Source organism: Molossus molossus, unplaced genomic scaffold, assembly GCF_014108415.1.
Source record: "Molossus molossus isolate mMolMol1 unplaced genomic scaffold, mMolMol1.p scaffold_m16_p_4, whole genome shotgun sequence".
Taxonomy (NCBI): Eukaryota; Metazoa; Chordata; class Mammalia; order Chiroptera; family Molossidae; genus Molossus; species Molossus molossus.
This window is the reverse complement of record NW_023425377.1, coordinates 26,763,723-26,781,844: the sequence shown is the minus strand read 5'-3', so window position 1 is coordinate 26,781,844 and position 18,122 is coordinate 26,763,723. Positions and strand designations below refer to the sequence as shown.

General features: G+C 36.9%; 1 protein-coding gene across 2 annotated transcripts in view; it reads right to left on the bottom strand.

Moving 5' to 3' along the window:
* LARS1 (leucyl-tRNA synthetase 1) overlaps positions 1–18,122 on the bottom strand; it is a 57,823-nt gene that overhangs the window by 1,287 nt on the left and 38,414 nt on the right. For both annotated transcript variants that reach the window (XM_036240141.1, XM_036240142.1), the window contains exons 23-31: positions 17,437–17,620; positions 15,910–16,000; positions 14,903–15,043; positions 13,744–13,884; positions 13,382–13,492; positions 11,382–11,492; positions 8,499–8,603; positions 6,092–6,187; positions 4,565–4,697 (exon numbers count right to left, since the gene is read on the bottom strand). In XM_036240141.1, the coding sequence (XP_036096034.1) occupies positions 4,565–4,697; positions 6,092–6,187; positions 8,499–8,603; positions 11,382–11,492; positions 13,382–13,492; positions 13,744–13,884; positions 14,903–15,043; positions 15,910–16,000; positions 17,437–17,620 (1,113 nt within the window). The remainder of the gene's footprint in view (positions 1–4,564; positions 4,698–6,091; positions 6,188–8,498; positions 8,604–11,381; positions 11,493–13,381; positions 13,493–13,743; positions 13,885–14,902; positions 15,044–15,909; positions 16,001–17,436; positions 17,621–18,122) is intronic.

Here is an 18,122-nt window from a genome sequence, read left to right as displayed (position 1 = left end):
AAAACACAATAAATAACTACAAATGGTGACTCTAGGTTTACATCACAGTCAAAGTGCAGCACGGCTAGTTGTGTTTAACCTGATCCACGGGAACAGAAGATATTTTCCGAAGTACTCCTCACCCCTTTCTAAAGCAGACGGCTGGGTGGTCCGTGAGCTACACTCCCAGTTGTGTTGCTTTGAGAGGATGAAGCTTAGCAAGAGGGGGATAAGAGATGAAAGGAGACACTAAAGCAGCTGGCGGCTGTTCCAGGAGTGCAAGTTATCCAGGCATTCCCTCTCCCTGGGAAACAAAGACCGAAGGACTGCGAGTTTAGAGGAGGGATCTTGGGGCTTATAGAGCAATTACCTGTGACTACCATGAAGGCAAACCCTGCCTGAGAGTCTCTGGAGAGTCTCTGCAGAGGCCATATAATCTATTCCCAGCTACAGCACAAGCCCTGAAGTTAAGGAGCAGACACAGTTTGCATGACAGCCATGGCCTTATTTGGGGGAGGAGGGGGGACACAATTCATTTTAACAGCTATTGCAATTCAATATGCGCATCAGTGATACCAAATTACTTTGCTATGGAAGCAGTGACAAGTTCTGCCAGCAGATATGCCCTTTACTGCAGATCTGGCCCCTCTGTGTGTGTGTGTCTTTCTCCCTCTAGAACAGACCCCCCTCATCATTCCAAGCAACTGTAAAATCAAACTACTCAAAGAAGCCTTAATACTCAATCAGGCTTCTAAGTGACAAAACACATTTGCTTTGATGTTTCACCACGTAGTTCATTACTGCCATTAAATCTTGGAGCTTTCTTAGTGGTTTTACTATCTTTTCTTATCTGAGGCTTCGCTGGAAATGTTGAAATCTGAGTCTGCAACTGCACAAGATTTAAGGCACTTAGAGAAGAGATGAGAGTAACTGAAAGTCCCTCGGGATTGATAATGTGAAATGGAGCCTTTCACCTCCAAGTTATTAGTTCATAAGTGGCAGGGGTTGTGAGTGATTTAAAGTCATTATCATCAAATAGTTGCTAAGTGGTCTTTGTGGCGTAAAATGATGATTTTAGCCCAGTTCCTCCTGGACCTAGATCATAATCACCCTCAATACAATTGGCACTAATTGGATGACTTGCTGCTTATTGCAGCAGACAGATGAGAAATGTTACTGAATTTCACTCCTCTCCCATCTCATATGCTCAGCCCCCTTATATATCAAAGCAGCCTGTGGCTCCTGGAAAAGTCTCATGGTTAGAGCTCTTCTGTAGATACTTGGAAGAATATTCATTTCCAACACCCTAACATGTCTATTTTCTAAAGTTCACAGCAGCTACTAACACCAAACTTAAAGGACTTTATGACAATATTATTCACAGCTAGTATGACAAAGGATGTAAGAATTATGCCAGAGGCTCAGTGAGAAAGGACAAGATGTAGAAAACACATTTCAGTACAATTCTGAAGAACCTAGTCAGTGCTGTATCTGAGTCTATCTAATAGACAGACAGGTTTAACATTATATAATACAATTTTCAATACAGGCACACATCTCTCATGTGCTACCTATCCAGTGGATCTACACAAACATCTCTTTTTTTTTTTCATCCTCACCCAAGGACATTTTCCATTTTTTTTGTTCAGATAGAGTGGGAGGGAGGGAGGGAGGGAGAGGGAGATGGAGAGAGGGAGAGAGGGAGAGAGAAACATCGACAAGAAAGGGACACATCAAGTGGTTGCCACCCGCATGACCCAGCCAGGGCTGGGGACAAACTGCAACCAAGGTATGTGCCCTTAGTGGGAACTGAACCCAGGTCTCTCTGGACTGCAGGCCAACACTCTAACTGCTGAGCCAAACCGGCCAGGGCCATCTCTTTTTTTCTTTAAAAGCCACCATATGGTTCTTCATGACTACGAGTTCTTCCTATCACAAAATGATCTCATACCCGCATATATGCAATATAAAACAGCAAAACCAAGCCACAGAATGGCTTCCTATATATTCATATTTCAAAATTTCCTTTGTGTGGCCTATAGGTTCTAAGAATGGTGCTATCATTCTACAGGACCTGGTTAACTGAGGGGACAGGATAAGTGCCTATAACCACATGGATGAACCTTCAAGACATTATGCTAAGTGAAATAAGCCAGACACAAAGGACAAATACTGTATAATTCCACTTATAAAAGGTACCAAAAGTCAAATACATAAAGGCAGAAAGTAGAACAGTGGTTACCAGGGGCTAGGGGGAGGTAGAATTACGAGAGTTAGTACTTATTGGGTATGGGCCTCAGCTTAGGATGATGGGAAAGTTCTAGAGATGAACAGTGTGATGGTTGCACAATGTGACTGTATTTAATGGCACTGACCTGTACACTTAAAAATGACTAAAATGGTCAATTTTATTATGTATATTTTATCACAATTTAAAGTAATGTCTAAGAACAATAAAATCTCTAGCCCTACCCGGCCAGTGTGGCTCAGTGGTTGAGTGTTGACCCATGCACCAAGAGGTCGTCAGCTCAATTCCTGGTGAGGGCACATGCCCAGGTTGTGGGCCCGATCCCCAGTGAGGGGCATGCAGGAGATGGCCAACTGATGTTCTCTCTCATTGATTGTTCTTCTTTTTTGGTAAGTGCCCCTAGCGGGAACTGAACCCAGGACTCTCTGGTCCATAGGCTGACCCTCCAACCGCTGAGCCAAACCGGCCAGGGCTCATTGATGTTTCTCTCTCTCTCCCTTCTTCTCTTTCTAAAATCAATAAAGAAAAAAAAAATTTATTTTTAAATCTTCAGCCCTAATATACTGTTGATATACAGTGAATGAGTATTAGTGCTTCCTTCCTGCTAGAACTCTATCCCCTCACCCTCACAGGCACAACTGTCATGTCCCATCCAAACAATATTTTCTCCATAAATTCATCCCTGATCACCACAGACAGAAATAATCTCACCTTTTTCCATGCCACACATTTCATCTATGCCTCTCTTACTGCACTTGGCAGTTTCTCCTCAGATCAGGACCATGTGTGTCAGTAGCGTAGTCCCCTACCCCTTCACTAGACACTGCGTTCTAATCAACAGTACTTTGTGGATGCCCCAAACCCCTCGTGCATACATAGCAGTCTCTACATAACACTCATCGCCACATACACTATACACGGTAGTCCATCAAGAAATGTCCACAGAGCCCGAGCCAGTGTGGCTCAGTTGATTGGGCGTTGTCCCAAGTATCAAAGGGGTGCTGGTTCAATTCCCAGTTAGGGCACATGCCTGGGTTTAGGGCTTGGTTCTAGGCAGGGGGCATGTGGGAGGCAGCAGATCGATGTTTTGCTCTCACATTGATGTTTCTCTTTCTCTCCCCCTCCCTTCCTCTCTCTCTCAAAATCAACACAAATATTTTAAAAGAAAGAAATAAATGTTCATAGTAGGTGAATGAATGACTTCAAGAGAACAAAAAAAAAACCAATGGACATACACAACAATGCTGGGGGTGGGGTGGGATCGGGAGGAGGGTGTCAATGGGGGAAAAAGGAGAAACATTTTGTAATAATAATAAAATTAAATTAAATTAAAAAGAAAGAGAAAGAGAGAACAAAAAAATAACATAGTAGGATGAATTCCACAGGGCTATTAAGTCTTCTATGTTAATGGCATACTGTTACCCTGAATATAGTTCCATAAATTAGGTCACTGCCTGGGATTTGTAAATCTTTTCAGAAGAAGTTTATACTAATTAAATGTGTGACCCAATCAACTCTTGATTGCCATCAAGAAAAAAAGAAAGAGATAATGCAAAAATAAGGAATTTCAACATTAATTTGTCTTATAATTGGGAAGAAAAATAATACAGAGACATACTGACTCATTTCGCACATAATGGTCAGCATAAGACCTGGCTGAGTGGATGAGAAATAATGCTATAAAGCATTATATTAAATCTGATCATAGAAGATCTCAACTTAATCTTGATAAGAAAGTAAGATTATTTACATATTTTACTTGAAAGCAGAATTTTTAGAAGAAAGAATTAACTCTGGAGTCAGATAGACCTGAGTTTGAATTTCAGCTCAAGGATTCACTAGCTGAATGAACTTGGCAAGTTCTTTAGCCTTTCTGATGTCCACTTCATCATCTGTGAAAGGGGACTATCAACCCTCTATGTTATAGTGGCACACAATGATTAAATAGCTAATCCACGGCACATATTCCCCAGGAACATACCTAATTGGGCAAGTTAGTTTAGACTATTAAGGGGATATCTTTCTCAATTCTGAAAACACCAAGAGAGAGAAACTGCTTGTTACAATTTTAAAGCTACATGGAGTCAGAAAAATATATAATCCAATGTCCTCAGTTTACCAAAAGGGAGATCAGTTTAGAGCTTAAGTGACACGGTCAAGTCACCAAGCTACCTAGTCACAATATCCAAAGAGAATATAGGTCCCCTGATCCTGAGTCCAATGCTATTCCCACAACATTGCACAGCTGTCCCTAAGCAGGCCAGTCACTTGTCTTTCTCCCCTCTAAAATTCATCAAATCCACAAACTACTGCCAACTGTGCAAGGAAACCATTTACCTTTGATTCCTCGGTCCATTTTCATTAAACGCCTGATTATAGAATCGCGGCTATCTCCTTGCCTGATTTCAATTTTGGTTGAGAAGTGGCCATTAGATGGCTGGGGATTCACTATGAAAACTGACACACCAGGCTTAGAAAAATAAAGAGAAAATAATTGTTATAGGAACTCAAATTTGAATACTTTTAGGTGAAGAGGAATCTCCACTACATTTTTAATGCCCAATGAAAGACAGATTAATTCTGATATTCTAAAATCATGACAAAGGGATAGTCAAATATGAAAGAAAAAAATGTACAAAGCTCATGCTGACATCCAAATGCCTAGATAAAAAAATGACAACTACATATATCCATACCAATGATGGATAATAACATATTTTCTCTCCTACAACTACCATCATTTGTTAAATTTCTCCTATGGGGCAGACACTGTACTAAGCAGTTTAGTGACAGCATTCCTCTATCACAGATGAGAAACTAAGAACTAGAAATATTAACAAAGTAGACCAAGGTCATAAAACTAAAGAGGCAGAACCAGGATTAAATCAGTTCATGTCATAGTATCTCTCACATTATATACACTTTATAGTCAAAGACTCTGCTCATTATTTTAAATGGAAAAAAGTCAACTGAGTCTTGTTAAAGACTTAAATACATGTGGCTTAATGTAATGCTTAAAATAAACGTATTTGTATACAGAACACTATTTCAAGTAACCATCTCCATGACCCAAATGACTGTTCTTTTAAAAGCCACCTATCTTAATGTAATGAGAGTATTCATTATGTGATGATAAATTCAGGAAGTCTCATGACCAGGATTACTTCATTCTTTAAAAATATGATTTTTCGGTTTGCTGGGTTTTCAGTTAAATGTGGTAAAAGTAATAGGATCTATCTCAGTCTGCTGCTTATCAAGAAAAATAGGGCATTTTATGGATTCTCACAATTGTTGTCCACAGTACTTTGCCAAACGCTGCCATTCTGAATGAATTCTTGGAGAATAAACAGAATACTGCAAAGTTCCAAAAGATATTTACCTTCCCAAAAATGGCCAAAAAATAAGGGGAAAAAAAATCAATTCCAGCACAACTTAAGATAATGCATCAATCTCGTTCATGCCAGAAACCAAAAAAATCTTGAATAAAATTATCAAACAAAGACTCATCTGAAAAATGAAAGTGCCTTTTCACGTTTAAAAAGTCTCACATTTCAATTGCCACTGTATTTTTAAAAATAAAAACCAGGTTTTGGAAATCATATTTTTATTTTTTACACCCACAAACAACATCTGATGCCATCCATTACAGCTGAGTAAGGAAACGTGAGTACTGCACCAACCAGGGAATTAGACCTCAAATCCACCCCTGTTGCTAACAAGCTAAGTGGCCTGGACCAAACCAATCACTTAACTTCTCTGAACCCCACTTCTTTCATCTTTTAAATGATGGGTTTAGAAGTAATGATCTTTAAGTTCTCTTCCAACTCTAAATGCAATGATTCAAATGAGATTCTTTCAACTTACCTCTGTTCTGAAAACATTAAGTGGTTTCCCAGGACAGCATTCTTCCCTGACTTTATCTTCTGCTTCAGAGGCAAACTTGACTTCTATATGTTCTAGCTAAATAGAGGGGAAAAAATGGAAGTCATTAGTATCACTTAACATGATTGAAATTAATCATCACCTCACTTCACCAAAAAGCAAAACAAGGTTCTCCACTTAACATGAAATGATCTGTGCAATTTTATTATTTTCCATATAAACATTAAATGAAATCTGTAATCAATTATTTAACTCTGATCTTAGCTGTCTCATAGTACTGTTATTTATATAGTCATGTTTAATATTTTCTATAATGAAATCTGGGATCTACCTGCTGTATAAGAGACAATGAAAAATCAGCATAAAAGGCTAAATATAAAGTTCAGAAATTAAGCATTTGAGAATAAAAGGCTTCCACTTAAATAAACTTAGAAATGTAACATACTGTATATGTCTGAATATAAGATGACCCTAAATGTGTCCCCATTTCCCAGATCCAAGAAGTTTTGGACCTTCATAATTGTATATATATATAAATATTTAGAAATATCCTTAAAGATTTATTTTTTATCCTCACCAAGGACATTTTTGCATTTATCTTAAGCTAGAGCAGGAGGGAGAGAGGGAGGGGGATAGAGAGAGACAAACATTGATGTGAGAGAGACACATTGAGTGGCTGCCACCCACACACCCCAACCGGAGCCGGGGACAAACTGCAACCAAGGTACGTGCCCTTAGCAGGAACCAAACCCGAGACTCTCTGGTCAGGCTGACGCTCTAACTGCTGAGCCAAACTGGCCAGGGGAAAATAGATGTTTACTAATATTTACTTATAAATATAAAATATATACACACACACACACATATATATATTCATATGTATACATATATATATCTTATCTATTTTACCCTTAAAATAGCTGTTTACTAATATTTATTTATTAGCTTATAATGACATAAAATGCTTATTTAGAAGTAACTATCTTCATTCTAATATTGCATGAAACAATTTTATTCAAACTCTAAATCTGTATTTTTTTTACGTCACTGTCTCCATTATCACTAGAGTCCTCTAACAATTTTATTTTTTTAATGTTTTCATTGATTCTTTTAGAGAGAGAGATAGAAATATCGATGTGAGAAACATCGATCAGCTGCCTCCTGCACTCCCCCTACTGGGGATCAAGCCTGCAACCCAGGCATGTGCCCTGACTGGGAATCGAACCAGGACCTCTCAGTCCACGGGCCAATGCTCAATCCACTGAGCCATACACACCAGGCATTAACAATTTTTCTAAAGCAAATTATCTTTCCTTCTGCCTGTTTTCTGAGAGACAGCATTTTTAGAATCAATATATGAAGTTGTGACTGGAGCAGGATGGTGGGACAGGGAGAATATGTGAAAGCTATTGGTAATGTTCTAGTTCTTGAGTTGGTAGTAAATTCATGAATGTTCATTATGTTGTCAATTTAAAAAAACGGGATATAATGTACACATAGGGAATATAGTCAATAGTATTACAATAACTTTGTATGGTGATAGATGGTTACTAGACTTCTCATAGTGATCACTTCATAACGTGTACAAGTGTTAAATAACTATGCTGTACACCTGAAACTAATATAATATTGTATATCAACTACACTTTAGTTAAAAAGAGCTTTATAGTCCTGGCTGGTGTTTCTCAGTTGGTTGAGCTTTGTCCTGTGCACCAAAAGATCCCCAGTTTGATTCCTAGTCAGGGCATATGCCCAGGTTGTGGGCTGGATCCCTAGTGGGGGTTGTGCAGGAGGCAGCCAATCAGTGTTTCTCTCTCTCTCCCCTCCTCTCTCTCTCAAATCAATAAAAACATGTAAACATAAAACAAAGAGCTTTATATTCCAGAATAAAATTTTTAAAAATTTTTCAAATTTAAAAACATGACCAATAATAATATACCATGAATCAAGAATTCTAATTAACCCAATTCTGTGAATCTAAGGTCTAAAAGTAAGAGGTGAGGGATGAGGAGGAGAGAAGCAGCAGCATTTCAGAGCACCCCATAATATGAGAAGTTTTGAAAGTATTTGAATACAAGGTCTATCCTCATTATTTTAGATAATTTGCACGTGTGTGTGTGGTTGGGGGTGGGGGAATGCAGGTATATACAGCTAGTATTTTATGTATAGAATAACTGATAAGTGAAATAAGACAAAAGATCTTTTTCTTCTTCCTACAGCTTCTGTACCCATCCATTCTCTTCCCCGCCAAAAAAAAATTTCTGAATGATATATCTGAAAAGTTACTAAACATAGAAGGTGATGTTTATAAAAGGTTTACTATAAAGCAAAAGAACTGGATTGTGTTTACTATGGTTAACTAGTTATTAGAATCCCTAGCCCCTCTTACCTCAAGGGAATTGGTCAGGTAGACTATATTTTCCATAAGCACCGCCTGTTCATCAAATTCTAACTGCAAATCCAGAACACGAGGTCCCACCTTCTCCAGATTTTCCTAGCAGCCAAAATTGTTTTGAAAAACAAAATCACATTAAGAATATGATGAAAAGAATATATTTCCTCCAAAGCAATCATTCTTCTCTCAACTGATAAAATCTCCAAATTTGAACAGTTAAAAGAAAGGCCTTAGACTCATAGTTTCCCTTATCTATGTCTGCTTGTTAATGAAATTACTAGCTCAGAGTAATTATCATTTAAAATATGATAAGATTAAGGCAGCAATGAAAAGACTCGAAAGATAAGGTTTTCAGATTCATAAAATAAATATGATTTTATCATTGTTTATTTAGACTGATTTAATATGCAAACTGTAAGAATTTGCTTTGACAAGGAATCAAACAAAAATATATTTTCAGGTAACTAATAATAATAATGATAATAATAATAATAATAATAATAATAAAAAGTTTCTAAGATACCAAATCTTTAAAGCTATTTCAGAGAGTATGAATTAATAATAAATTCCCTAAGCTATTCCTGCAGATTTTAAAATGACATTTAAAAACTCATACTATGTGGATTCACAGCATTTAAAAACAATTTATTTTCTTAATTTTCTGGAACATAAAATAAAATATTTGCCAACTCAAAAGGCAACCTCCGAGAACCAAGTTCATATGCACAAACATAGCCGACTGCCTAGAACAGGTTGCACTTATGTGAAAGGAACCTGACATGATTCCTAGTATGTACCGTTTTCATTTACCATCCAAGTCTGTTTCTTTTCCCATAAAAAAAGTGCTAAAAAGCCATTTTCTTATTATCAGAGTTACATAAACACTTTTTAACACCATTAATATGCTGGGCAAACCAATATTACTGAAAATATTGCTACTCAAATAGTCTAACACTGGTTTTTCAAAAGCCAACTCTTGAATCTAAAATCATATAACTAGTGCCCTGGCTGGTTTGGCTCAGTGGTTAGAGCATCGGCCTGCGGTCCAGAGAGACCCGGGTTCAGTTCCCGCTAAGGGCACGTACCTCAGTTGGGTCATGCGGGTGGCAGCCACTCGATGTGTCCCTTTCACGTCGATGTTTCTCTCTCTCTCTCCCCCTCCCACTCTATCTGAACAAAAAATGGAAAAATGTCCTCGGGTGAGGATAAAAAAAATAAAATAAATAAATAAATAAAATCATATAACTAGCTTTCAAATCAGTTTCTCTGAATTCTGTTACTACACATCATCAAATTGAGTTGTCTTTGCAACCAACAATGAGATAGTTTGTTGAATCCATATACTGACAGTGGATCTGGCAATCTGACCAATGGGATCAATGATTAAGAAGCACACCAGCAGACATATTATAACTTGATTGGTACAGGTCAACCCAGAATTCTAAGTTATTTCTCAAACTTGAAACACCATAAGGCTAAGACAGTTAACTCTGGACTAAGAGAATAAAAAGGCTCTCCCAGCCTGGACAGTGTGGCTCAGTGGTTGAGTATCAACACATGCAACCAAGAGGTCACCGGTTCAATTCCTAGTCAGGGCACATGCCTAGGTTGTGGGCCAAATCCCCAATAAAAGTCATGCAGGAGGCGGCCAATTGACGTTCTTTCTCATGAATGTTTCTATCTTTCTCTCCCTCTCCCTTCTTCTCTCTCTAAAAAATTAATAAAAACAAAAAAAATTTTTAAAAGGCTCTCCTAAGAATAAAATCTACTCTAATACAGGACAAATTAAGTAAGAGTTTGGGTTTCATCAGGCAGGCACCTGTAGCCTAGAAGATTCAAGAATTACTCTCAAATACAAGAATTACCACTATGTTCCCAGAAGTCTGGAAGACACTGATATATATATACATACACACACACACACACACACACACACACTTTTTTTTTTTTTTTAATTTACTGAGCCTACTTCCTGACAGGTAGTATTCAGGTGTGTTAAAACTATCATTTCATTGACTCCTCACAGCACTCTTAAGTAGGTTCTATTAATTTCCTCATGTTACAGATGAAAAACCTTGTGGCCCAAAGAATGTAAGTGATATGTCTAAGGCCTCAAAACTAGGAAATAAAAGGCAAACAAGATTTAGACAAAGATTTGACTGAGACCTGGAGCCTGAGACCTTAAGCAATACACAGCCTTCTTTCTATTTCTCTTTAAGAAATCCAATAGATCAACTGTGTATACGGAGAAAAATAAAAGTGTAACCCATTGATTCTTAATGGAGAAGCTGCAGGGGTTTGGGGGAGGGGGATGCTGATTTTACCCACAGGAGACTTTTAGCAATGTTTAAAGACATTTTTGGTTGTAGAAGTTGAGGGGTAAAAGGTTCTACTGTCATCTAGCGGGTAGAAGCCAAGGACACTGCTAAGTCCTAAAGTGTACAGGACAGCCTCCCAACAACTAAGAACTATCTGGCCCAAAATAGCAATAGAGCCATTGTTGAGAAACCGTGGTCTCAACACTAGCAACATTTATCCTGTTACGCTAACCTACAGAAATGTAGGATCTTGGTTCCAGTAACGAGATCTAATAAAAACACTCTAATGTAAGTCAAAAAAATATCTTCCTCCCCAAACTGAAATGCAGGAAAGGTAGAACATGAAGAGAATCACTTGGTGCAGCATTTCTAAACCAGTTTTCCTTCCACAAGACGTACTTTCACATACTCAGCAATTCCACAGGTAAACCCCAAATCTGGTTGTTCATGTCCCACAACCACCGAATTAAAAGTGCTGTTTTGGTAGATATCTCGGGGGAGACTTCTCCCTTCCTTCTACTGGCCTATCTAACCATTATTCATGGGGTCCACAGCTTACCTTAATCATGGCAACAAATGGCATCACTTTCTTCATATATTTCTTCAATTCTGGCAAAGCGCCTAGTTCACTAGCAATGATTTTGTTATCAGGCAATTTTCCATTATTGTTCTACAAAATAAGAAGAGTTGGGGAGGAGAGAAAGAAGAGAAAAATATTTTAAAGATAACATAGGATTGATGTGCCTGTAGGAAGTCAGCCAGACATAGAATGACCTCCACCTGTCTAAGAACAGTAGAAGAGGGTGCGGCCCTAGCATCATGGGGAAGCGAGAGGTGAATGAACAGAAGGGAGTTTCCCACTCCCTCTAAATTCAGACAATATATGATTTTGAGGATAAAGAAGAAAAAGCAGGTGCGCTGTGCTGAATCTTAACATTTTTCTTACAATAGTGGCACCTCCAGGATGGTAACATTAGATCTTATCTGGTGAGAAAACGAAATGGTCTTATAAACTTCTGAAAGTATTTCATTAGTTATACCAAAATGAAAAACTACACATAACTATCATATATCACTAGTATGCAGGAGTCCCAAATGTGCTGCCTGAATTTAAATTCACTTCTGCAAACATCAACTCTCCCCTTTAATAGAGTGAGAAAGCAAACAGCCTTTTCAGAGCTGTGGGTGACTCATTTTCTCCTTAGCGTAGAAGCATAGACTCAAAGCCAAGGGTGGGAACGAATCTAAATGAAAATAACGTACAGTAAGATTTCCAATAATCTTTTTACTTTCCATTCTAACCTTTACTCAGTAAGGTACATGTGAAAATACTTTTTCTCTACTTGTCAGCATGTTGCTTTGAAATACAGATGAAAGAGAAAAGGAGAGGGTAGGAAACACTCCTTATGTCACAAAACAGGTGCCACATTCAACACAAGTACATTCTTCTTGACTACAAATTAACATTCTTTTGGTTCTTTTGGATGAAAACAAAAGTTTTAAATGAAGCCAATCATTCCAAATACCAAAAGATGATGTCATTTTGAAACTATATAATAACTAGTCAATGAACAGTAAGTAAAAATATAGCCTCTAAAAGAATAATGATGATGCATTTACTTTTAATACTTGGGACATTACATACTATATTTAGTTCTTCTACTGCTTCCTTGAAAATGCTGGTATGAATAGGCAATCCACTGAGGCACAGTTTCACTTTTCTACTTTCAAAAAGGAGCTTTTACTGTTTTACTTAAAGTCAAAATCTGCAAGCGGATTTTAAAGGCTACCTTCTATTTCCATTACACACAATTAAACAGAAAAGTGGTTCTCCATAAAAATAGGTTCACAGGGAATAAAAAACACTTGCTCTTCCCTTTACATCAAGTTTTGCAAAAGTGTTTTTCTGATGTTTCCTAATTAACTATAAAAATTATTGAGGCAAAATTCTAATAAGGGTCTATAAAATCAAAGTGAAGTGGTTTTCCTGTTATCACTTTATGCTTTGGCCATAACTGTTTTCTCTCTCTCTTTTTAAGTGCACCTTCACGGTTTGCATCTAAGTTTAAGAACTAAGTCTAAATATTGAGTTTCCTTTCAATAGAACTATCATATTTAATAGCTTTTTACCTAACAGAGCCAAAAACAACATCAGGCTCTCCATGTCTATAGGTCATTATTAAACTGAACATTTCTTTTAAATTATAAGAGCTAAGCTTCAAGTTTGTCAAACATGGTAAGGTTAAGGCTTCATGAATCTCCAGTGTTTTTGTTTCATGATTTTAACCACACATATGAAAAAGTCCCACAGCCTTTCATTACATACAACCAGATTCAATGTATTTCTGTATAAAAGTTTCAAAAATGATGAAAAACAGGAAGTTCTCCTTGGCGTCCATTTAAGAGCCCCCAAGGATAACACAGGAGGACACTCCATGCCTAGAGGTAATTCAATAAAGCCGCTGCCAGTCTTCCTTCTTCCAGACATTGCCAACATCCTAAAACCAAACTCGGCATAGGCAGGACACCACAAGGCTGGGGAAATGTGCTGAGCATCACCTGAAAGTGATTACGGAGAACTGACAGGGTGGTATGTTGCCAAGACGGATAGTTCTTTGCCACATAGATGGTGCAGTGTGAAGGCTTCAGAGGTGGTTGTCTGTCAGTCTTCTACAGGGTAGAAAAGAGGAAAAAAACATTTGATCACTTTCATATAAACCAAGAATGGAAAGAACCCTCCCCTGAGATATACCACTAATGCTTTTAACATTAAAAAACATACATAGTGCAGACCTGCATTAGCAATGAAGACAAGCCCTACACATTTTAATGAAAATTTGTCTTAGTTTTCATTACTGTTAAATATTATTTAACCAATAACTTTTCAGGAATGACCTTTAAAAAAAAAAAAAAGACTTCACCTTCCCTTTAGCTGGCATCATGTAATTCTTCAGTCGCAGTCTAAGGTCATGAGCGACCTCCATAAGATACTGTGAGGAACGTATCAAGGCTTCGTCCACAGGACCCACGACAGGCCAGGAAGCATTCATAATTGTGTCGGGCTTTTTAAATAAAAACAAAGAGAGGTTCAGGGAGATTAGCCAATACAACTATTTCATGGTTCTTGATTACAATTTCACACCAAGGCTACCATCTGCAGTGGTGTGCTCAAAGTTCCAACCCCGAGTCCACACAGCACACTTCCACAGCCCCTGATCTCATGTTCCCTACAGTTCAAGCTGTGAAGTCTGACTCTATATTCCTAATTAACATCCATTTGTACAAGCATATTAATACCCACACACATATGCTCACTTTCAAAGAAAATTATGTAATGCTAATTCGCCTAAATTTAATCATTATCTAAATTATGCACATTCTCAGTTTTTATCCTATTAATACACCCAGTATTGAAAGTATGGCTACTTGGTATATACACCATGAGCACATTTTTGTATTGTTCATGCAGTGAAAATGCAAAAGAGCCTGGCTAATAAGGTTGGAAAGGAGTTATTAAACCAGCCAATCTGTTTATCTGCAAGCCAGGGAGAAATAATTGAATTTATTTTCACAGTAAAAATGCTAATATAATATCCCTGAATATGCAACCCTATATGTGCCAGGAATTTCATATAAAACAAGAATATTTATGCAAATATATACTTTTATCTTTGTTTATAAGCAGTTCATAACATTTATATCTTTCTCAATATTTTCACCTCTTTAACAAACAGTTGGAAAGACAATATTAGTTATACATGTATTTAAATGTATATCTGAATATATTTAAATGTATTATAACATTTCATAACAGGAATTAGGTGATAAACAACATGCATACAGTCAATGTTTTTAAAATGTATACACTGCGTGCATATAAATAAAGGCACACACATGATGTATCTGTCTAAACAGGAGGCAGCTTCAGTTTAACCTGCTGCTACAATTATGATGATGAATCCAGCATTATTCTTAAAATACCCATTTTCAGTCTTTTTCTCTTAAGTAACATTACCATAACATTTATTTATTGAGACAAAAATCACAACCACCCACAACGTCTTAAATGCATCAAGATACCTTTCCCAGGAGTGTCCAGATGTGCTCACACAAATGTGGACAGAATGGAGCCAAGAGAAGTGTCTGAACTTCAATAAATCGGAATATGAGGTCTCGGTGCATCCCTTCAATGGCCAATTCACGGTACTTATCTTTCGCGGCCTATTAAATTTGAAATTATTTATTATTTCTCTCCCCAAACTTCTTTAAAATAAAAGTGAAGAGAAAAAAATTCAGTATCTCTCTTTTAATGCATTTTTAAGTTTTTAGTCTTTTAAAATTCCATAATAAATTTTTGTAAAGGTATTAATTACTTCAACAATTTACAAGTAAATATGTATCAATCCTTGTCCAAAGGATGCTGCAGTTCTGAGTCTCAAGAAATAAAAAATTTTAAGATATTTTGTAACAGACATAAAAGTTGAATAATTTAAACTGTATGCGAAGGGCGAATGCTCTGTATGGCATATAGAAAAGATATAAAGTATCAAAAAAGGCTATACAAAGGACACACTGCTAAGCTCAGCACTTATCCATATTTAACCACATCTATGAAAACCAAGTTACATAAACCCCAATTCGCTCTTTTATAAAACTGATTGAGTAAAGCTCTATTTTTACTTTAAGCACTTGAACTGCCAAACTTGAGGAAATACTGACACCTTGTGGAAAACCTCAGAAAAATGTTTATTTTCAAACTAAAAACAGTTACAATTAAACCTTTATTTTTGCCTTTATTTTTTATCAACTTAGAAATGTTTTTCTGGAAAGTATTACTGATTTTTAAATTTAATCTCTTTATTAATGCTCACAGCTCAACTAGAAACAGAATTACTTATGTCAAATGAACACGACAGAAAAAGTACCAAAGGAAATTATTTACAATGACAATTTATTGAAGAATTTATAATTTTCTTAACAAAATTTCCAGCCTTCACTTTAAATGCATTATTACGGAGGGATAAGGGTCAAAAATACATCATATTCACACTGACATTTTATATCTACTAAAAAAATTAATAGCCTACCTGCAACTCAAAAAATCCTGTTTTCAAAGCTTCTTTAAACATCATCTTTTCATAGTTCTGATCTGTTTTTATAATTCCTGCATTCATTTCACTATTGAATAGGAAAAAGAGGTTGCTGAGTGTAAAGGCAAGTATAGATAGGAATAAAAACCTGCTGCATATACTCATAAACAGTAAAATGAGAACAATGCCCGAAACATTTAAAATTACTCCACCACAAGACCATCTCTGTGTTCCTTAAAATTGCCTATTGTCATCTTCCTATTATCTATGTATCCACCTTTAGTACATACTGTCATCTGACACTGCTGAGAACTCCTGCTTATGATAACACTGTCAACCATGTTCCTATGTAAAAATTCCTTGATGGGCCCTGGCCAGTGTGGCTCAGCAATTTGAGCATCAGCCCGTGGACCAAAGGGTTGTGGGTTCGATTCCTAGTCAAGGGCATAAACTGAGTTGCAGGATCTATCCTTGGCCCTAGTCGGGGTCAGCTGGGAGGCAAACGATTGATGCATCTCTCTCTCGCTCTCCCTCCTTCCCTACCTCCCTTCCACGCTACCTAAAAAAAAAAATCAATGGAAAAATATCCTTGGTGATGATTAGCAAAAAGTTAAATATAATAAATAAATAAAATAAATAAAAATTTCTTGGTGGAAACTTAGTTATGAAGCCCAAAATGCAGTATGAAAATAGTTTACCTAAAGTTGTAGTCAGGTTTAACTGTTGCATTTTAAACAAATGACACTAGATATTCAGGAAAAATGTTCTCATGTTACATATGAAAGGCAGGCCTTTCATAATATGGCCTACTCTGGCCACAACTTGGTTCATCTCCTACTTCTGCCCTCCATATACCGTACTTCAAATAAATAGCATACTCTTCCGTGGCTTTCTCCTCTCCTTGCAAAATCCTGTTTATTTTTCAAGAAACCCAGAACTCACACAGCATCTGAATTACCTCAACCCCTCTTATTATACTTATAACTGGTGGGATAAGTGTTTTCTCTCCTGCTAGACAACAAGGTAAGGACAGAGTCTTACCCATCTTTGTAAGCCCTGTGTTTAGGATGGTTCCTGAGACACAGAGGTTGATAAATGTCTTTTGAAGGGAAAAAGAAAATGATAATCCTTCATTTCTTTAATCTACTTTTCCTTGAACCATTCTGCCCTACTTTGATGCAAGACAGCATGGTAAAATGGTTATGGGAATGGGCTTTGGAAAAAGCAAATTCATATTCCAAGTTTGAAATTACTAGCTTTAAGGCATTTAGTAAAATAATTTTTCTAAGCCTTGATTTCTTTATAAAATAGAGCTAAAAATATCTATTATATAAGGTTGCTGTGAGGCTAAAATCAGATCATGGATTCAAAGTAATTAGCATTGTACCTGGCACAAGAAAGCTTTCACTGAATAGTAGCTATTGTTATCATCTAATTTATTTTAGGGTGGAAAAAGAAAACTTAAAAATGCATTCCAGAACTAAGCAAGTGTGAAGTACAAAGTGGTTGGAGTCAATAGGTTACCTGGCAAAAACTCTATCGTTGAAGGTGCTGGCAGGACCACTTCTTAGGCTGTCCCAGTTGGCAACCATTTCTTTCACCCACTCCACCCAGGTGTACAGACGGAGAATACCTGCATCTGCCATGGCTTCCACAAAGTTAGCATCTTCAACAGTGTCACCAGCATCAGCCAGAGCCAAGCGCATTCCTGAAAAAAGAAAAAAGAAAAAAAAAACAATCAATTTTAAAATGTGTTTCCTGAATATCAACTATGCATTCAGTTGGGTACACTGTGAACCCCACATATAAATTAAGAAATAGCCAATGCTTTAAAGGGCTGCCATGGATCAACAGCAAAAATAAAAATCACCAAAAGCAGAATCCCTAATAATGCTGTTAAAATATGTGAACCATCTGTATTAATTTACATACACTTAGCATCAATGTGTGTTTTTTCTCAGGCATGTTGAGTTAATGAGATAAAGTGATCTTTAATGAGGCAAAGGAAAAAAATAATAAACTGGGGATAGATATCCCTATCAACATCTCAGCTTCATTTAGAGACAGCAAAATATAATATTTTAATGCATAAGAACACACACTGGTGCTTCATGTGTACAAATGTATATTTAATTCTTAGTCCTTAGAGTAGATTCTTCAAAACTTTCTACTAACAAAATTTTACTTTTCAACTAAAATCTTCCTTTCTA